The sequence below is a fragment of the Epargyreus clarus genome, unplaced genomic scaffold (genome assembly GCF_041222505.1).
Source record: "Epargyreus clarus isolate Ecla_fem2 unplaced genomic scaffold, WU_Ecla_fem_2.2 ptg000031l, whole genome shotgun sequence".
Taxonomy (NCBI): Eukaryota; Metazoa; Arthropoda; class Insecta; order Lepidoptera; family Hesperiidae; genus Epargyreus; species Epargyreus clarus.
The window spans coordinates 4,070,305-4,093,507 of NW_027332236.1; the positions used below are offsets into that span (position 1 = coordinate 4,070,305).

The 23,203-nt window shown below is 32.0% G+C and overlaps 1 protein-coding gene across 8 annotated transcripts in view; it reads right to left on the bottom strand.

The window, feature by feature from the left end:
* cas (castor zinc finger transcription factor) overlaps positions 1-23,203 on the bottom strand; it is a 123,703-nt gene that overhangs the window by 20,714 nt on the left and 79,786 nt on the right. For all 8 annotated transcript variants that reach the window (XM_073090020.1, XM_073090021.1, XM_073090022.1 and 5 more), the window contains 6 exons: positions 9,109-9,199; positions 7,814-8,717; positions 7,577-7,736; positions 7,116-7,251; positions 6,688-6,792; positions 6,446-6,512 (listed from right to left, as the gene is read on the bottom strand). In XM_073090020.1, coding sequence (XP_072946121.1) covers positions 6,446-6,512; positions 6,688-6,792; positions 7,116-7,251; positions 7,577-7,736; positions 7,814-8,672 — 1,327 coding nt within the window. In that variant the 5' untranslated portion in view covers positions 8,673-8,717; positions 9,109-9,199. The remainder of the gene's footprint in view (positions 1-6,445; positions 6,513-6,687; positions 6,793-7,115; positions 7,252-7,576; positions 7,737-7,813; positions 8,718-9,108; positions 9,200-23,203) is intronic.

Consider the following 23,203-nt stretch of genomic DNA (forward strand, 5'->3'; position numbering starts at 1 on the left):
GTAGAGACGATTTCAATTTTAAATGTCTCTTACTTCTGCGTAAAGCTTTGAAAATTGTATGAACTATTTTCACCTCAGAACTCTTGCGCAATCTCACAAATATACCATAACAAAGTACATAGGCAAATCCGCAGGACAAAGCTTGTCTATTATAATTTTTCCATCGCGTGACTTACGAGCAATGGGTCGCATAGTTTCGCAAATTCCCTACGCTTCCCTGCATCTTAAAATTACTATTTCATATTATTCGCTGATAAATCTCGGAGTCTAATCTGACAAGTCAAACAAGTGGTCCCTAATTTAACTCCTATTTTTAGACCAAAATATATAAAGTAGTATTAAGACCGCACAACAATACTGGGACGAGTAAACTCGCGTCCACAAAGTCTAGAGCCTTTTATAACTTAAAAACGAGCACGACGCTGCGAGGTCACATAATGCATTATAATTTTATACAAAGATACAAACTGCAAGTTTCAAATGAATATGCAAAAGCAGTACGCGTGTATTGGGATTGAGTTATTGTGATAACGCGCTAGTGTGCGTACGGGTTTACATTGATACGTGGTGCTTGTGTGCGGCGATCGTGTACGCTTGTCCCGCGCGCTTGTGTTTGTTAAGCGTGCTCGAGTTTGTGTGCGCACACGCATCCGAAGAAATGCATATTTTATGACGTCTGCTCACATTCTGCGCGGTGCCACAAAGAAATTATACGCGCATTAAATCCGTGGAGGTGTGAGCTCTTTTATCTTTTTATCGTACGTAGGCAAGTTCGCGATACGGTTGTGGGCTCGGCTCGTATGCCACGTCGCCTATCAACCATTGTTTCGAGATGTATTGGAAATTCAAATTGTAAAGTTGTCGTAGTGAAACCAAAAACAAGATAAAACTTTCTGTTAAATACAATAAAACACTATATTCATCACTCATATTACTTTGCCTTAAAATGTATTCACAGAAACATTTCAAATTCCCAAATGTGTTTTAATCGATAATTACAGTTAGATTATTACATCCAAAAACATCTATAAAGAAAACTAATCAACAGTAAAAATAAAAAGAGAGACGTCTCTATGCCTTCTATTGTTCGATCGAAAGGATACGAGAAACCCGATGTTAATTAACAAAAGAGTGAGTCGACATGCACATGTTGGGTTCAACCTCAATGGGTTTACTGTTTCCTATGCCCTGATGGAAAGCTTTTGATCTCAAAAGTTTGATTAAATAATCGAAGTTTAGTACAAAAATGTTTATAACTTTTGTACTTACAGTGGTGTTTAAATTTGAATTTCAATGCTTTTCAACATAAATTTAGGGAGTAAAGGATATAGGCAACAAAGAAGTACTTATAACTTTTAAGGGAGGTTATATCAATTAACGGACTTAGAGCGGTTGATAGAAAATGTAAATGATATCTATAGCATTAATCTATTTTTTTATGATACCGGAAAATAACTTTTGATTTTTCTTCTCTCTGGCCTATTAATATGTTAACTATTGATCTTATACAGTATCTTAAGTTCTACTAAAGACTATGGCATACCACTTTTATTGACCGATACTACAAAAGCATATATTCTTGGTATTTACGTATGCATTTCAAGTTTAAGGCAATTATAAACATATATTGCTACTTTTCCATCACAGAGAGTTAACTGGTAGAGAATGCCTTCAGGCATTAAAACGGCTCTTTGTAATTATTTTGCAATAAAGTGTAAATAAATAATTAAGCAGGTTTTGCCTTGTCTGTGCTAATTTCTATTATAAAATCTCGTTTAGAGTTCCAATTATGCCGAAATTAATTCATATAAAAAATAATTGAAATCGGATGGCAATTTACTTAACAACATCGAAAAGCAATTAAAATCAAGGCAGTTCAAATCAAAAGGAGCCCGCTACAATATTTTATAAAACACACATAACAAACGTAAAATAAACAGAAACATAAAATAAACGGTTACCGAAACCAGAAATCGGCGATAGTTTGAAATAAGTTGTTTATGCAAAATAATAAAATAATTTGGACCAGTTTGTTAAAGTTTATAGCGTGTAATATTTTTTATCTATTTCGTAATAGAGTTGTAACAGTGTGGCAATTAGGAATATCCGAGGGCTAAGTAGGTGAAATACAGCGTGCACCGGGTTCGTTTCTGTGTGAAAATATTTTTTGTTTGCCAAAAAGTTTTTTTAATCTTTCACTAGGTTTTATGTAGCTTCATCTGTGGTACTAACTGACTTCCATAATATGACCATATTGGTCCTCATTAGTTGGAACTCATCCGTACTCGGCTTTAGTTCTATCTTGATCCCCTGTTTTATATGGAGTTATTTACAGATTTCCATTGGCGGCAGTAACCACATACCCCCAATAAGCCATTGTCTTACATCGATACTATCATGTATAGCCTACATACTCATAACAGTTTAATCAAATTGCCTTCCTTCCGATTATCACCACAAATACTGCTTTTATGAGTCAAAAATACCGCATTCGTGAGCTCGATAAACCTTCAATAGCTACCTAGTATCTAAAAATGGAGGCTCTTTTAGATATACTTCCCATCATAATAGATGAAGTCGCGGCGGGTTTATCTTCAAAAATAAAGCAATCAATCGAATGTATATCTAATTAAATGGAACAAGATCTTAATCGAGTAATTAATCGATTAATAGAGAGCATTCGAAACAATCTCGACTCGAATTAGAACGTACTGTTTTAGATTTGAGTTGAAATATAGAAATGGATGGACTGTTACGAGTCGGATTTTTTGGAATGGGTTCGGTATGTATTAATTTTAATCCAAAATTACTAAAACGAGGGAATAATTTTATTGTAGTCAAATTTGTTTTCTTAAATTAAGGCGAATGATTTTAGCCTCTCCTACTAATAATAACATGTTTTTGAAATGATGTCCAAAATAAACATTGAAATTATTAATTAATGAAAGATAGTCTCCCAAATCATAATTTAAAATTAAAACTACATAGTAATTTACACTTTAACTAATTATTGTTTACGGGAATCCAAAAAGTCAAAACTGAGATCGTGCGAGCATATCCAAAAACGTGAAATTCAAAAATACTATGGAAGCCATAATAACCATAATTAACAATTTTCTTGAATAAATTATAACTCTATCGCCTCGGGTAGACTTATAAGCACTTTAAAAAGAAACAGAGATATTTTTACAAAAGGAGGAAAAGAGATGGAAACACAAAATTAATAAGTGGGAAGTTAGGAAGGTAATCAATAGTGGAATCAATGAACCGATACGTCATTTACAATTTATTTATATCTTTGAGAACTATATTCGAGATGTAGAAATTGACTCTACATTTTATTATGTTGTGGGAACCTTCATTTTAGTGTCTAATGTCATAATATTTTAGTTTATAAATCATTTTTATGTAATTTCCGTTCTAAAAAATAATTCCGAAAATCCTTAAATTATTCTTAAAAAATAAACGTAACCCAGAAATATGATGTTAGAAAGTTAGTTTCAATAAAATATTTCAATAATAATATATTTAACGGTTTTTTAGTTGTTAAAAAAACATCATATTTGAACATGAATGTGAATATCAGGATTGAATAATTCATAAGTGTAAAATACCTGATATATAAATAACTAACTAATTATTAACTATTAGTTCTTGCCTTTATTATATACAACTTATACTACAACACAATCCCAACAAGATACAACAAATCTATTGACCGATCCCACACAAAGACCACTACTTACAGAAACAAGCAACCCTACACAAAGGTAGTAAACAAATTGAACTAAAAATACTTGTAGGGAATGCCGTGTCGCACGACAATAAAGAACAAATGGTCCTACACCGGACGCTCTGCCGGGTACAACGAATTATACAGTAAATGGGAAACCATTTGCCTATTGCGACCCCACTGCACGGTGGAAAGACTGAATTACTAGGCTAGATTAGGCTGGGTGCATAGTGGAGATTTTTCCGTAGATACCCAACTAACCTTGGAACATTCGATTGAGTTGTACGTGTGTAGTCAGCTGTTTTGCTTATTTTAAAATAAAGTGAAGATTTTTCCACAGACCTATTTTTTCATTCAAAACCTAGCTTCAAATCTAAGATGAATCAAGCTGTTTAATCCTCGCTTGTTTTAAAAACGCGATATCTATTAAACTATTTAAACTATTATTGCCTCTAAATTGGCTATATAAATGCATGCTATATTTGCTTGGGTGAAAATATTTGCTTGTTTCGATAACATGATTTCATGTAAGAATATTCTAGCTATGAGTTGTCTATTGATTTGGTTACATGAATAATAAATGAAAAGCTGATATTAAGCCATTAAACGTATCGTGTCCACGTCATGTTTAATTTACAATTTAATAGGATCAGTGCTCTGATAAATATCTTTACTACTCCGCTTATTTAAATCTAAAAACTGTACTTCAATGTTTGAAAGTACAAAACAAATTCCATCCTTAAACGACTGACCTCAATATCTAAAAAACGTACAATCATCCGTAAATAGCGACAATGACTTTAACACACCAGTCGACACCCATAGCAGAGTGTATTATGAAATCGGAATAGATGTACTCATATTAGTGGGGAGCTCGTTCCCAGCGACAGAGAACTCAATTGAGTGAATTTGCCTCTATTGGAGCAGATTAGAGTAACCGAGGTTTCTACAATTACAGTAGGGGCCGCTCAGGATGTAGGGAATGGTTACCTAAAACTAGATGGATTTCAATCAAGCGTTCAGATTGTAGGTGGGTCAGTAAATCACGGTGATGTACTCGTTGAATTAAAAATGGAAAGGAAATTTGATCGAAAGTAGTGAACAACGAAGATATTAAAATCGATGTTAAAGTGAATGTAAGTAGAATAAAAAATGTAGTTGGTATTATAATACAATTTTCAAAGAATTAATTTGGATTCGTTTTGTCTAATAATAAAATTTCTATGCAATTTAACGCTTCTATAATCGTAGACTTAAGCTGTATTTTATTTTAGTCAGAATAACAGTTATTAACTAGATTTGAAGCTTCCCTTGCATGCGGTGAGAATAGCAAATATTTGATCAGTAATAAAGGTAACACAAGTTGAGGTAGCATTACTAGTAGAATCGTCATTATATTTGGTATTTATCTAAACTTTTGTTTTACAGATGCTGTCAAATCTCTCACATCGTTACTACTGTCTTTCACCGCAGTTCAATGTCCACGACTAAATATTTGTGAGTTAATTAAGTATGATCCCAAATAGCCGATCAGGGCATAAATTAGTAACTCGTCACATTTCACGGATACGTGCAAAGAATGCACGATTTTGTGGAGAAAAAACACTTGGGTACAGTTCCATTGCTGTCATTCCTCGTTATTCAAATTATGTTTGAATTGCATATCATTAACGAGACAGTTATACTAAATGGTGCTCTAAGAACTTTGAAATGCATTCATTTACACGTGAGAACGAGTACTGACGATGTTATTAAATGTTTTATTGCCTTTAAATTGATTCTGTATTCGAATGATAAATATAATGTATAAGATAAATATATGTAAGTAATCCTTATCAAAAATATGCTACTTTTTTCGAATGGCAAAAATGCATTTTTCAAAGAATTCTTTGGTTCAAGTCATGTATGTTTAATATCTCTTTAAATGACGGCAGTGAAACAAAATGTTATTTAGGTACTTACATTTTTATTTTAAATGTCTCTATTTAGTCCTTTCCTTTTCTATCCAAATAAAAAAATCCTACATCTTCATCACTAAGTAATCTATTTAAATGAATACAAAATATTCTAGGTGACCTAGTCTCTTCCGCAACTAACCTCTAACAGCTCAAACGATCACTAACACACCTAATTAGCCTGGTCGTGTTTAGCGCGGATCGAAACGTGTCGGTGACCACTGAAACGTCCCAGATTTGCGCATTTGCACACTCGTTTGGAAATTTCCCTTTGTTAGCGACTCTTTGTGATTGTAACGCTAATGATTGCTGTTTCTATTTTGTACTATGAGATTACTTTACAGGGATTTGATTAGATTTGTCGTTATCTATTATAATCAAACTATGTCTTTCCCAAAAATTAAAGAAAGTAAATATTAAAAAATCAAAAGCTCAGCTCTTTGGATACACTTGGACTAGGCATAAATATTATAGACGTTTATAACAAATATTCCAATCGGGATTCGAATCCGAGACTTTAAGCGCATGACATTCCAATGAAGATACGGCTGTGTTATTGGGTCCACTTATTATTCAAACACAATAAGTACTAAAGAAGAGACAGACAGAATCATTAAGATACACTGGGACAATTATTATCCTCAAAGAATAAATTGATTAATAGAATAAATTGATTGACAAAGGAATGAGTTGAACGCATTTCAATTAAAATTACTTCGTAAAAGAAAAAACTTCGTAAAAAGACTTTCAAACTTACCGCTGGCATGCAGTTTTCTTTCTTGTGAATCTTCTGTGTCCATCATCGATTGTTTTTGGAAGAAACCCTGAAATATATAATTATTAATAAACCTTTCTTTAACTCATTCAGTACTACAAATCAGTACAAATATTTTTCTATCAATTTTGGACATTCTTATAGTACAAGCAAAGTTACAATGAAGTACTTAAGCCAAATTTATTTTTGATTCAACAATGTTGTGTTATGTATATGATTCTCACCTGCATTTGTAAATTTGCTAAATCTTCTAAATTCTTTCTCATTAGAATACTCTGTTGTTCGAACTCCGACACACTGTTACCAGCACTCGAAGTTGTTGATTGTTCCTGAATATTCAAAGTAAAATTAAATTCAAATGTAGTTATATGAAATAGTATTTTTTTTATCAAAAATACTAGACATTAGAAGTTCCGACTTTTCGTACCGATTGACTCCCACCGATTTTCCGACCGAAAAGTCTTTTTTAGCAATAAGTATCTACTTAAGCTGATTGTTTCGTAATTTGATTTTGAAAATTAATATCAAAGAAATCAAGTATATTTTTATTCAAAATTGATTTTGATCACCACTTAGCAAGTTTGGCAAGATGTTTAATTTGTAATGAGGAAGCGGCGAACGAAACTCCATAAATCAAATTGTTTGGTCTCACCTGTCCATCAGTGTCTCTAGACACGCTGAGGTCAAGAGTCTGGTCCCCGTCTTCTGAACCGCTCCCGTCCTCATCTTGACTCTGTCGGCCAAACAGCCTCATTGACTGCTGGTTGATGATTTGAAGTGCTCTTTGTCTGGTGAAAGGTGAATTGTATTAGTATAATACACATTGACGTAATGTGTTAATATCCAGACCCAGAAAGTCACTTAAATGTCTCGCCGGGATGAAAATGAATCGTGAGACTGGATAATCGGGACCAAACGATTCATAATTGAATCTAAAATGGTCTCAGAGGAGCTAAATTAACATGAGAAAGAAAACTGATATAATCATTAAAATTAGCAAACCACATAAAGGATTACAATAGTAAAGGATAAATTATTGATTATCGCGCGCACATTAATGATGATGCGTACATTAATGAATCTATAAATAATAATGATAGTTATAATTTGTACCTTTGAGTGTCGAGATCATTGTCAGGAGTTTTCGGTGGAGTAATATTTGTAGATCCTTCATCTTCTGTAGCTGATGATGACCTTCGGAGACACTTTTCAGTCCCGTCTCCAGAATCGTGTCTTCGTTTTAAACTGAGAGGTATTTGGGTAAACGGTTTACCTGTGAAAAATATTCCAATTAGAAAAAGTTACAAATACACGCAAATATTAATTTACAGGAATTAAATATTTGTTTACCTTGAAGAGCTTCTAAAGCCCTGATCTGCCCAGTGATAGCATCAGCTACCTCATTCGAAGATAAACCATAGATCCCCAAAAGTTCCTTCATAGTGTTCATAGCGTAATCCCTCAAAATCTTATTCGTCGCGTTAGACGCGTCTCCATTTTGCTGAGTTTCATTTGTATCCATCCCATCTTGACCTTCTAATCTCTCATTGGCATTAATATCCTGCCCTTTATTCTCCTCGTCAGAATCAGAATCCCTTCTTCTAGGAGGTGAGTTAGTCTTAATTAACTGAGATATAGCAAAAGGATTTTTGGCACAGAAAGATTTGTTTTGTAGACTACTAAAGTTAAGGACGGTTCGTTCCCTGTCAGGATCCTGTGTCATTTGTAAGCTATGTATATAGGACCTCTGAAACGAATCGACTTTCTTCTCATCAGGTAACCTATTTTGGTAATTCGAGTCTATGTTTTCGTTGGAATCGGTGCTCAATCTCCGACTGAGATCAACTGCACCACCTTTTAGTAGACTAAAGTTTTTTACTCCAATCTTTGAGTAATTTGCCTCATCTGTTTCGTCTTCAGCCTGGTCTGGAGTAGTTCTGTCATTTCCATTGACAGGACTGTCCGTTTCGCAATGTGCTCCATTCGATTCATCAGAGAATGTCGTAGCATTGGGAGCGCACCTCGGTTTGAAGTTCTTCCTTTTGTTCCTTTTTGGTAGATTGTAGTACGGAGACATGTCAGCACTGTGCTCCTCCTGATTGTCCGAAGTCCAAGACGTTGCGCCATGGTGGAGAAACAAGGGCTCCTCAGGTCCAGGCTGCAGTCTCTCGTGGATAGATTCTTGGTGCGCTGCCATCGCAGTAGTCATTGCAGTGTTTGGACTGTTAGGGCCACGACCTGAAACGAGTCCGTCCTGCGAAAACAATACAAATTAATTACTTTATGCGATTATACAAACAATCAAAACTTAATTCAACACATTTTAACAGCGAATAATAACAGTGATTCATTTTCGTTCGATTTAAATGGAGACAATGTGTCGAGATGTAACAATAGTCTTTTGTTGACGATGAGATTAGCTGAATAATGTAGAATGTTTTGAATTCGAATTAAAATTTTCTCTCCGTTGTTTGAAAATAATGGATTTGAATTGATTTTGGCGACCCATTTTGTTTATACTAACGGTTAACAATCAAGATAACATAGAATGGATTTGTTAATTTCTTGGAAAGATTGTATCATAGTGATATTCTGGCTACTATTACATTGTATGGTAATATTTTGATTGTAAGAAATTTCATTACCGGAAGATAAGCTTCATGGGTCAGTCACATCCTATTTGGCTTCGTAAATGTTTAGATCAGTCTTCAGATTCAGCCAACGGTTGCGTATCATCTGGAACAAGAAAAAAAAGATATTAGTATACAATTTATACATAGATTTTCATTTAATAAGATGGCTCCTGGCCTGCAAAGTTTTAGACCGTCGCCTCAACCCTCCTTAATATAACTAGAGACCATGTCCATCATTGAGATCCAATTTTCAGTAAACCATTTAATAGATCCCTAACAAGTTTTCGAAATATCTATCATAAGATGAGGTACCACCATTAATTCCATATCATTAAAACGGATCACCTTAATGGAATAGATACAAAGCCGTCACGGAATTAGGTGCTGTAAAAAATACATCAAACATGCGATTTTCGCGTAAACCTAACAACAACAAAAACGAAAACACCGCGCCGTTTTCTATTCGAATTGACGTAATACACTGTAATTTAAATATAATGATACAAAAAAACTAGCGAGCAACACGCATCTATCAAGTTGGTATAAAATTAATTATATTCAACATATTAGTTCTATTTTCGAGAAAACGAGATTGCTCGAAGCGAGGCGAGAGGTAAAAAAATAACGTGTATTCATGTCGAAATTGGTAACGTGGTGTACAATTACTTATTAAAAACTAATACAAAAATTTGGCCTTCGCTTCGAGCGGCTATCGGTGTCGTTATCTTGAACGACGCGCAATTGGTGCGTTTACCCTACTTATGACGTAATTTTAATAATTGTTCTCTATACAAAGTCATAAATCTTTTTAATTTTTAAGTAGCAGTGATTGTTCCGTGGTCTGATTTGAAGGGTGAAGGTAGTAATTTCTGCGTTACTAAAACGTTCTAATTCGATCTAATGGGAAGTAAGGTAGCTATGATCGACTTCACGTAGGTCCATCTCCGAGTCTAGGCTTATGTTAATTCTCTTTCTTAAAGGATTCGTAGTCACCACACTGGTATGACAAGCAGCAGGTTTCAGGTTTATTCCGCGGTCAAGTAATTTCAATGGATTTATATTTCTGTTCTGAGTCTAGTCTGTGTTTTTGTATAGCACCTATGTCACGGAGATCTTGTTTCAGGATGTGAGTGTAGAAAGCGTCGTTTCAAAGCATGTCAAAATTTTGAAATTACAGACAGACAGACTTAATAATTATTATTCGTATTAAGATTGCATCCGGTTTTATCTCCGGTTTTAACATTATTATAATGATAAGAATGATCTAATACCATCGTATGACCATTTGTGGAGCAATTTATAAAAAATGCTCTTTCGACAACTGGCATTGTTGTTAAGTGTAGGCTGTTGTTAATATGTTGTAATACTTTATTTTATGTAATGTAATGAAGATCTTTGAGCTTAGTCTGTTTGTAAGTATATCATAGTAGAGGAAAATGAGAAGTAAATGTTTTATAAAGTTATAATAATAATAATAAATAAATTAATTAAAATATTTTTATTTATAGTTGATTGATTAATTATGGAATTCGTTTTGAAAGTAAAAGTGTCTCAAATTTTGAAAGTACTTTTAAATTTTGAAATGGGCAACGTTCTAAATAAAAACGCTATTAAGAGCACTTTAAAAATATTTAATTAAAAGTGTTTTAGTTAAATATTTTTAGTCGGATTGTTTTAACATAAGTACACAAAAACGACTATTTAGAATTACAATCTCTACTTAGACTAATTTGCTAAATATCAACTCAAAGGACTTCTAAATAAATTCCTATGAAGTCTACTCAAGCAACGCCAGCGCATAGCAAGTGTACAATTTTATTTGTTGCTTCACAATTTCCGATTTTTCTGATATAGCTTTTTGTAATTCGTATTGAAAACGATTGTGTACCAAATGGATTGGCGCACGTGACCACTAAACATGTCGTTATGTTAGACTTTTGGAAATTGAATGGCCTTTATTTCTTTTTAGAAACGTCTCATATGCTTTCTATTAACTAACGAAAAGACTCGAATATAATATCGCATGCCGATACACGAACTGACATATTTTCTAATATGGCGTTCAGGACAGAACAGAAACTACTTAGGAATAGAAAGAAAGAAAGAAGGATGCGTTGTAGGTACGTTGTTTTATGATTTTTGACGTTTGAACTTAATATACTTTGTTGTGTGGTGCAAATATAATATGATGTCGTTTGCATTTTTTCTAATAATTTTCATCAATAAATTGCATTTCTCTACTAATTTCACAGTGGAGCATAGTGGCGGTTACTGCAGGTCTTAGGTCGTAGAGAATCGTGGTTATCAGTGGATGGTAGAAAAGATCGCAGAGTTTTAGTAAAACATTACGTAACACTTTTTTTTATTATCAAAAAATATCTATAATATATAGATAAGTCAATTATCTTACAATTGATAGAAATCATTCTTAAATTATAAAGATATAAGCACTTTGTTTTAACCATTTGTAATGTAATGTTTTCAAGATATGAAGCAAAAACCCGTGTTGAATTTACGTGTATAATTATTACAAGATTTAATAAAACTAACGAGATTATAATCATCACAAATTTAGAATAACGTAATTTTAACAAAAAATAATGATGTAGCATTTATTTTTATGGACATTAGGTACTTATGGTTATACTTAGAGTAAAAATATAGAAACCGCTTCGTAAGATTCTTGTCCTCTTTTTGATATGCCGGTTTAGCATAAAAAAAATAATCTTAAGTAAAATATATTTACGTTTTCCATTTTGAAGTAGTGCCGTCCACGCCTTTCGTAGTTATGGGTAGAGTCGTACCCAGTTTTGGGACAATAAAAAAGTTAGGCAAAAATACTTTTCTTGGATATTTTTTTTTATTACACAATAATACCAATTAAAGTACTGTATAAAGTACAGAATAACGTACTAAAGTAATTAATATTTAGAAGCTCAAAATCTAACACATAAAATTTATGCATCGATATGACATCAAATTCATTAGGCATCATTATAAAATTCTTTCAACTGTAACCGGTTGACCATTTTAGCTTAAGACAATGCCAGAGGGAGTTACACCATCAGAGTGAGGCTAAATCTTATCAAAACTGGTCCTTAAAGATCGACACGTGATAACATGACACATGACATCGACAGTCGAAATGTCAACAATTCAAAGTCGCGTGGCTGGTTCGAAATCTTGTTTTTTGAAACAATTGGATCAAGTTCTCAAATTTATCTAGTCATCTATTGTTATGAGCTTAGTATGCAGATGTGTGTAATAAGCCTTTTTAACGATATGTTAGTACTATGATTATGTAAAGGTTTAGTTATGTTGTAATTAAGTCATGATTTTATTATTTCTCGAAATTGGAGTATATACGAAACATTTTTGCCAAAGGAAAGAGGAAAATTTAAATGATAGCCGAAATATAATTAAAAATTGCGGACATCTATACTAATATTATAAAGAGGAAAACTTTGTTTGTTTGTTTGATTGTAATGAATAGGCTCAAAAACTACTGGACCGATTTTAAAAATTCTTTCACCACTCGAAAGCTACATTATCCACGAATAACATAGGCTATATTTAATATGAAATATATTTGATAAATAGATTTTGAGGCGGTGCAAAGTTTGCCGGGTCAGCTAGTATTTAAGCTCAATCAACTGTGGAGTTGATGTTATTATATTTCGTAAGAAAAAAAACTATTGATAAAAACATATTTTTTATATCAAATAGCGTGTAATGATAGATACTGTAATTTGAAGTTGGTAGAGTCCTTTTATATAGTGAGCCGAGAGTACTACAGCGCTTCTCTATACTAGTTTGGTGTGATAACTGGGGTATACCTACTAACTACAACTAAAGCTAGTAGTTTGATCAGACTAACTTTAGGCATTCCATCTTAGTCCTCCGAGGTAAAGCATCTGAATTTTATGTCAGAGCCTCATAATTTATACAAAGTTTATTACTATGAGCAATAGTATATTATATAATAGTATTAGGTAAGCTACGTATCCATTACTTATTTAGGTACAAAAAAATCCTTCGTTAACTCATTTTAAATAACCCGTAAATAGATCTACTTTCAAAATTTGAAACAGACGTAAGTAAACATACTTGATAAATTGTTAAAACCAAAATCAATAGTACATTCACCAATCAAGCCTTGAAATATCTTAAAAGAATTCAAACAAGCTATTGTTATGAACAAAAATCGTATTAGTCTTATTGTCTGTGCTTAAAGCTTTAAGGCACGTGTCTTATTGAAAACTAGTAGCGATTACTATATCCGTACCAAGCGTGAGTGAGTTAACAAGTCGAAAATGTATGCATTTCATTGCAGCTATTTGTACTCTGGTCAAAGAGATATTTAAATAATAAGTTTCGTATGTGCGATCATAAAGGCCTATTAACATACCTATTTATTCACCCTATAAATTAAACAAATCCTCAAATCGCAACACAGCAACGTTTAACACTGCTTTCGTAAAGCAATATGTATGGTACCTCTGGTGTTGACGAATGTTTCAAATATAAAATTGAATGAAAGTGCGGTAGAATTTCCATAACTTGAGAACATTTTAAAGAAAAATCTCAGGCATATGAGCCAACTAATCAACCGACTATCTATCCAACCTCTCAACTAAACAAAAGACTAACTAAATAACTGATCAACCGACAACCGACTATCTAACCAACGGACCAACTAAGCAACCGACTATCTAAACAACTGACCAACTAACCAACCGATAACTAAGGTACCTGATCGACTAATCAACCAACCAATATCAACACATAAACATTTCATTTAGAAAGAGAATTGCTATTCGATATAACATAGCATATAGCAAGTCGCACACGATTATTTTCGCTTTAGTTAAAAACATCTTTCTTGCTTCCTCTTTGACAGTGTGACAAGCCTCTTAATAATTGCAATTGCTCATTATTTATCCAGTGCGAAAGGTCAGCTATGCGTAACGTAATTAATCTGGGCCTTTTTAATCTGTGCTTATGAAATATTTTTAAACTGTATTGTTTAGTTTTTGCAATTAAACCCGATCGGCGATAATCTTTTGACCCATTTGTCAATCCAGAACAGGATTTTGATTGTGAAATCTGATTGGGTTAGGTAACCTAGGTACTAACAATGGTACAGAACAATGAATTATAATAATCTAGAGCGAGGTTTGTTAAATGGTCACTCTAAATTATTTTAGTTCTTTTGTAACGTAGAGTTAGGCTAAATACACACTGTAGTACTTTAGTATGTTGTAGGATTGGTCCTGACTTGTACTATCATTAAAGTGTGTAGAGTTAATGAAAGTTTAAATTACTTTGAACTAAAAAATATATTCCTAATTTATTAGTGACCCGGCAAACTTTGTACCGCCTCAAAATCTATTTATCAATCAAATATATTTCATGCAAAATATAGCCTATGTTACTCGTAGATAATGTAGCTTTCGAATGGTGAAACAATTTTCAAAATCGGTCCAGTAGTTTTTGAGCCTATTAATTACAACCAAACAAACAAAGTTTTCCTCTTTATAATATTAGTGTAGATAAACTCATTTTTTTATAGGTACACCTAGATTTGACTTAGATGCTACCACTAATAAATCAAGTATTGCTTAGACTGAGTAAAATCGTATGGAACAAAACTTTACAATACAATAGTCAAAGTTGTTTTAAATAAAGTCACAACTTTAGTGAGAGCCTTATAAAAGGTAATCTGAACTGAACCCAGCATATAGAATCCCTAAGTACATATTTATGAAAATTTTGAGTACAAAATGTAGCCATTAAGTCACTTCCGCCGTCCTTCGCGTTCCGCCGCCATCTTGGACGCCATCTTGTATCCGATCAATATTAATAATGCGCTCGCGCATGTAATTGTGACTGTTTTATTGTTATTATTGGATATTGTTTCGTCCAAGGCTGCGGCAAAAATGGTATGTTTAACATTTATGGGCTCTGTTTAAGTGTTGATGTATTTACTTGAACGTACGTGTTGAGGATAATGAATAAGGCCCTTTAATTTGGTCTAGTGGTCTGATGTCATGCTCTATGTTGCTTACTATGTTAGTATTGATTATTTATAATTATCTAATTTGAATGACTTACAATTTTAAGGTAGCTCTTTTATAGTTCAATGTTGGCAACACCATTTCTACATTCCCCACACATATTTCTGTCATATGAAAGCATTGTTAAGCAATATATATATATATATATATATTTATTAATGACTTATATTTCATTTATATAATGATTTATATAATGATACATTAAAAGGCATAACATATAATTTTCTTATTGTATGGCACTGTTAAATACACTAATCTTTGAAATCGTTCAACCAAATGAAGGATTTTAACGCTGGTTGTAGTATGAAAATTAGAATATTTTGGACAAAATAGGTGGCCCTACTATAGAACATGTTTTAAATGCAAAGCAACGTTTGCTCCGACCAACTAGTCGTTTTATATTTTATTCATCACAATCTTGATTTATTTATCAGCTTTGTAAACGGTTGATTGTTTTCATTACAATTTCCATTTAATTTACTGATATGACCCTTGAAATGGTCTCGTTATGGTCACTTCTGACATTTATGCTTCTAGTACTTTGACGTATGAGCCTTTTAAGCCATTTTTTTACGTTTAGAACATCACTCAGCTATTTGTAAGCGTAATAAGGTAAAAACACTTTCTAACCTTTTTATTCTAATAACCATTAATACTAGTAATGGGGTACTTAGAATAACTTTGTATTTGTAATAAGTGCTAATAATTGCTATTGGTTGTCGAATTCCACTTGATGAGTAAACCGAACGTGACTGCGGATAGTATGTTCCACTTGCATTTCTACAAACGAGGGTTAATATAATTTATGACAATTTCCTTATAGAGACGCTAAAAATATTTGCTTCTTTATTATGTTTATGTACTTCATGAAAGATAATGTTGTGCCACTGTAGTAAGTAATATTTGGGGGTACGGGAAAAATATTACTCATTTTGTTTTTATCAAGTGGAATGCGGCCTGAAGGCTTAATAGCGTTTATGTTAGAATAAATTTTACAAAGTGTACTGATGCATTTAATTCATTTATTTTCAGCTGCCTGTACTCGTAAATTAATATAAAATGCGTTGTAAGTCACTTCAACTTTACGATAGTGTATTGTAATGCCTAACTATTTTTGTAACGCTTGATATACGACCCTTATAATTATTACATTACATCTGAGTTTAATACTTTCGAAAGAAGTCATTATAAAATTAACGACCGAGGAATAAGACACCTGCGAATTAACTAAGTATTGCTGTGCGAAATACGACCTTATTAAACGCATTATTATAACTATATTATGAGTAGTATTGCAATTTATTGTACAGATAGAGTAGCTCGGTCACTGAAACTTTGCCTTCATCAAAGGGTTCGAATCTCAAGCACGTCTGAATTTTCAAAGTTATGTGGGTGTTACAAATGTATTATTACTAGACATTTTATTATGTAACGGGTACTCACGATATGCGTTTTTTTATTTTTTTTTTATTGCCGATATTTCGACCCAGTTGCATGGATCGTGGTCACGGCGAAACTGAGGTGGAGGGGAGAAACCGTTGACAAGTACTAGTGGTAGATTAATCTATCTACCCTACGTCTAGTTCGTTTTTCTTTTCTAGGTTTCATATCACGACACACAACACTGACAATATCCTTACGCTCCGTACTTTGCACTATTTGTGACTTGCATAAACTAACCACTGGATTCCACGTTTGGGCTAACTTAAAACCATCTTCTCTATTGAAGTTCCTAGGATGTTTCTTGATCTCTATTGCTTCTCTTACTAAACGAGGAAAGTAATGACGCTCAGTGGAGATCACCTACACACCGTTACATAATAAAATGTCTCAATTCCGCGATAATTTTAGTCTAAAATCATATATTATTACTAGCTTTAACGCTGAAGGAAATTATACGTTTACGTGTGAGAGCTTAAAAAAATCTTAAAGGTGAGTGTGGTTTCCCAATTCGCACTTGACCAGCGCGGTGGAATCTCTGTCATACTGAGAGGAGACTCAGGCCCAGCGGTGGGACAGTAATGGGTTGACGACGACATACAATCCTATATAATGACGTCATTACTACTTATGAGGACTACATTATATCTTACAATGCGTATTGTTATTAGGTTAGACCGAAATACGGTTATAAGAATTATCGCTTAAAAGCAAATATAATAAAAATAAAAACATATTCATAATTATTTCCTCTAAATCGTTAATAAAGTAATTATAATTATTCCTTGTCGACGTAAACGTTTCAATTTCTAGGATTTCTTAAATTCAAATTTTATTGCGACAAATTTATTTAACAAGTGAAAAACAACTTCACGATTCAATTATAAGAATTGAGACTCTAGCTCTTCATAATAGAGTCTATTCAGCTTAAACTTAAAATTCGAACCGCAAATTAAAGTTTGTAGTTTTAACACAATCATTGAACTTACGGCCATCGTGTTATGGTTTCGTTTCGTTTGAAAAACGAATGCAAAACGTCTCGTTTCTGTTTTGATACAGAGATCGTTTCTACGAAGTGTAGGTCTTCTTAAAGTGGTGTTATATTATAACAATAACATTTTTATTATTGTTATAACTTTGTTTATCTAAGTGTTGAGTTACGATTAGTCGATTCGCAGATTTGTGCGTAGGATACGTTATCAGGAATGTGCGGTGGGTCTTAATGACTGAGGTGGTCCTTTTTAAATTACGTGACATTTATATGCTTTATATGTCATTTCTTTGTTTAAATTCAATATTACTAAAAGTTTTCAATATAATTAAAGTAGTTCATTCATTTGGTAATATATAAAGTATGCTTTTACATCGTCTCTAAAATGAATTTATACATGTAATTGATATTTTTTATACATATATTTCAGAAGCAAAGAATCATGTAAATATTAATAATCATGTAAATATTTATAAACGCATAAGAAAAGACAATTTAATTTAAAGATATATTAATATGAGAAGTATCAATTTAGATAATGTTTAGAGGTTGCAACGCGTTTTTGATAAATATAATAAATAATTTCTAATATTCCTGTTAATCTGGTAGGACTTCCATCTTATTTAGTATTTTGGTTTGTGCAATCCATGTACGGCAGTTTCCACTTAACATCAGATGGGCTACATTCATAAATGCTGCTTCAATTACATAAAAAATCACCACATGGTCGATTAGAACGATAACGGGAAAATCATATGCCCTTGTCATTATCCTCCACACAGATTAGCACGTGCCCTATAACAATAGGACACCTAGGTCGCAAATGATTCCTTGTAAAATGACTCATTATAAATCGTACATCATACTAAATAGGTGATGAGTAAAATGAAGACATTATGCTTGCTTTAAGTTGGTTTTGAAGTAGTGACTTGGACTCCACTTGTGGGACCGGGGTTCGAATCCCAGATTAAAATGTTTAATGTTATGTGGATATGGAAGAAATAAATAAATATTGATATGATATATTGCTACGCATTTTTATTTGCATAACATAACTAGTTAGTGTGATTAAAGATGAAGAATCTTTTTGAAACCAAGTCAGTCAGTATTGAACTACGACCCTAAATTTTACCAATTTTGAGAGCAATTCTCGATTTTCGTGTCAAACATATGTATAAAGGATATAAAGGCAAAGATGAAGCTATTTTCAAAAAGCTTGTTGATAATTAAATAATTATAGGCAATAATTCGCTATCCAATTGCAACGGTGTAAAATTACGTTGTCCATACAAAAATATGGCGCAGGAAATATTTTTAATTCCACAAGCAATTCTAAGTCTTAAAACATGTAGAGTTTGCTCTATTACTGCATTACTGAGATGCAGACGCTAATGCTGCAGTATTTTATCTTATAATAACAAATTGACAAATTCCATTACAGGAATTCCTTTAGCGTGAATGTAGAGACATTAAGTGTAGAGTTTCATAAACAAATTTGTAGCGAATGACGCTGATCGCTGATATGAGGAATTTAATCGTATGTAGAGTAAAAATTGGTACTGAGTTTATGACACGGTCCGTGACTGATACGGTCAATGTCTGGAGATATAAAGGGACCATTAAGTTTATTAACTGAAATAAACAGTATAAGTATGTAAATTACCAATAATTGACTTCCTAAACCATAAAGTCTCTAACTTTTAAAGATCTACAAATTTCACTCAACATTCATTAAAATTTAATTTAACTAAAACAAAACATCACAGGCCGAACACATTTACATCTCCTAATAAATCTTAAAACGAAAAAATTAAAAGGATTAAAAAGAAAAAATCGTGCGAGCAGTAGTCAGTTCGAAAAAAGAAATTAAAATTCAAATAAAAGAATGGATTCCTTAAGATAATGCTTATTCATTCCACGTTTAAAATCAAATTTTCAAATAAAGGCGACGCGGCCGATCGGAGCCAGAAAGAGATGGAATGATACACGTGTTCCCAAAACAGACAAAGACGAATAGCTTATTATGATTGACAGCTGAGAACGGTTAGCCTTGAAATATTTGAAACATTATATTATTATAAAGTACACTATCTGAGTTAAACACAAGAGCAAGGCGGTCACTTCGATGTTTGGAATTATGATAGAGTACAATAGATCTTATCAGTTAAAATGTTTTTATTTTTAAATAACTTTGATACATACATATCTAGAAACTAATGTAAAAATAAATAGTAATCAGTCCATTCCAGAATAGCTATTCTTATTAAAATTATGCCAAGTTGATTTTTTTTTTTAATTTCTCACAGATAATGACATGAGTAACGTTGACGAGGTAAATACGCAAGAATACTTAAATAAATATTTATCGATGTACTAAAATACAGCTACACTATATGCATTTTAAGGCATTTTAACAGTTACTGAGTATTTGTAATATAACTTACAAAATTATTATTCATAAAATAAATTACTTAAGGCATTGCAACAAACAAACAAACGTCCGGGTTGCTCTTATACCAATCGCTCATTACCCGTATGTATAATGATTCGGCCGCTAGACGTTCGTTTTTAGAAACGTCGAGTTTCTCCGGAACACGTTTTAAATCATAATTCGAACGTCGTTTTTGAATTAGAACGTTGACTTTTTAATTTTTTCCTGTTGGAGGCAAATTGTTCGAGCAAGTTCAGCTTACATTTTTTGTAGTAGCAACACTTAAGTCCCTTTACATGAACGATTCTATTTTGTATGATTTATTTTGTATGGAGTAACACTTGTTGTTGATTATTATGACTTACTTATATGGATATTTAAGATCAAATTTAAATAGGAGGAGGATTGATTAGAATCATGTAGATAAATATTTCAATGTTCTCTAAATGAACCAATATTGTTATGCAAATTTGAAATTGGTATTAAAAGCTCAAACATTTTTCATCGATAATTACATGTCATTTATTATAAGTAATATATTTAAATCTGTGATAATTAACAAGGATTACTAAGTAAACGAATAAGGATTGCCTAAAACACACTTTGATTTTGTACAAATCTAACTAAATCTAAACTTAAAAAATATCATTAATAACATTTTAGAGCCGCAAATTTTAATAACTGTTAATATTTAATAATTAAAATAAACGAAAATTAAAGCTTTATATGAATAAAATACTATTTATATAAATCGTCACGTCCGAATAAGCATCTTTAACATTTTTAATAACGTTTATTATTAAAATAAAAGGCTATTTAAAGCTTAATATCAATAAAAATACTTTTTATACCATTCGTTACGTCTGAATAAGCATCGTTGCTGCCTTGTTAAGGAATTCTCCTCGGGTTGACAGCGTTAACAGATTAGTTACACTATTTTGTTCGGTTGTGTTATGCGTGTACTTAATAGGTTGAGTATTGATATATTTATATTGTAGTGCTACTTGTGTTAGTAGGTGTTAAATAATTGTTGCGCTGTTGGGCACGGGTTTTAATAGTGTTTTTAAATGTTACATTTTTTTTGAGGCTATGAAAATAATATTAGTTGCCAGTATGAGAAGTAGTAATTAAGATGTTTTGGAACATATAAAGTTCGAGAATGTATGTTCTTAAAACAGATAGAGAAATATAAATTATGTGAGCATTTAGAAATGTTAAGTTAAGTAAATGGATAAAAAAGTAACTTAAGTAAAAGTTTGCAGTGGCCAAGTTAAGAGTTAACAAATTAAAAAGTTTGATTTTTTTTTAAGTAAAACTGTCAACATAAAGTTAAGGAGCTTAATAATTCATTTATTAAAAAGGTTACTTCATTTAAAGAAAGAATCTATCGATTTGTTACAATGAATTCTAGACGTAACTTATGATAGTGAACTTTCCGCAAACGTGGCTTCCGTTTCCGTGTCGCACGAAGAGCTACGAACATCGTAGACGCTACGTCACATCACTAATCAAAATGTTAGGTATCTAATCCTTTAGTAACTCAAGTTTATTTATTTTTTCACTGAAGTTTTTGAAATCTAACATATATAACGCTTCATAAATAGCTGTTATATTAAAAATATAAACTTTTTTCATTTGATACATTGATAGTATAAAAAATTATATAATATAGAATACGACAAAAAACATGTTTTTAAATGTATTGTGTGTATTGTTATATTAAAATATCATTCATCTGGCATCTCGCTTGTTGAGTGGAGTTGAAATGCGTGGGTGTCTTTGTCTTAAATGGCATATGTATGAAATATCAAAAAATGTATGTATGTATGTCAGTATACATATTAATCTTGTATATAAAATTCTCGCGTCACAATGTTAGTTACCGTACTCCTCCGAAACGGCTTTACCGATTTTCACAAATTTTATACGAATATTCAGTACGTCTGAGAATCGACTACTATCTATTTTTATACCCCTACGTGATAAGGGTGGTTGACCCTTAACATTTTTTATTTATATGGCAACTCAACGTTTGCCGTGATGATAAGTCTAGAAGATATTTTTTTTAATTACGTCGACATACATACAACATTATTTTAATATTAGACAAACCGATCTTGTACGATGACCGACATTTATATCGCGTAGGAGTCTTTGTTTTAACTAACACGTTTTAAATATCAAATTTTCAATGACAGACTTGTCGAGTATATAATTAAGTAAAATATCAAATATTTAAAAAATTGTATAACTTGTTGCGGCAGATTTTCTTGTATTTATTAATTATAATTATAGATTTAGAACAAGGTTATCACTCACACATACTTGATTTGGGTGTTGTAGATACACACAAAGTACAAAAGATAACCATAAGAATATATCTAAATTTATCTAATGTCTACTTTATCGGGAGTCAAACAGAAATTCTATAGAAATTACATTTTTATAAATAATTAACATGGTTTAAGAATGTATAGAATAGGATATATTATAATTAATACCACAATATATTCCAATAAAAGTAAATAAAAAATAAATATCTTTAACCGATACCACCAGATACCACCAGAAAAGGCACCTCTAATCATTTAAGAACTCTACTTAGTTACTCCAAAATAATCATGCATAATTTGATCTCGAATTTAAGATAAAAAATAAGTAGATTAACTAAGTGTATGGTGAAATTCAGAAAACCGGAATAGAGGGCGCTTTGTGCAATAATCTTGTTTGACAGATCGTGATGAGCGATTTAGAACCAGATCTTTATTTACTGCAGATGGCATAGAGTTGCGATGTAGAATTAATGTTTGATCGAAGTGACCTGGTTTTTATGTCACTCGTGCTTTTGCGTGGTTATTGTTGACAGGAGAATTATAAATTAAAGTGTGTGTAGTTTTATTTAAAAAAAAAAGTTAGGTGGTAAATATTATTTTAATTTCTTTTTATTTTTTACCCACGACAATGTGATCTTTTATTTCGATTTTATTTCACCAAAAATAAAATATTATTAAGTGTTAAAAAGTTTAAGAAATTTAAGAGAAATAATTTAATTCTAATTATTTTTCCAATAAATATATTTTTGCACTTTGATATTATGTATAATTATAACGAAATATTTTTTAAATAACTGACATAGTATGTATCAATTTTCATATTTTCACACTAAAT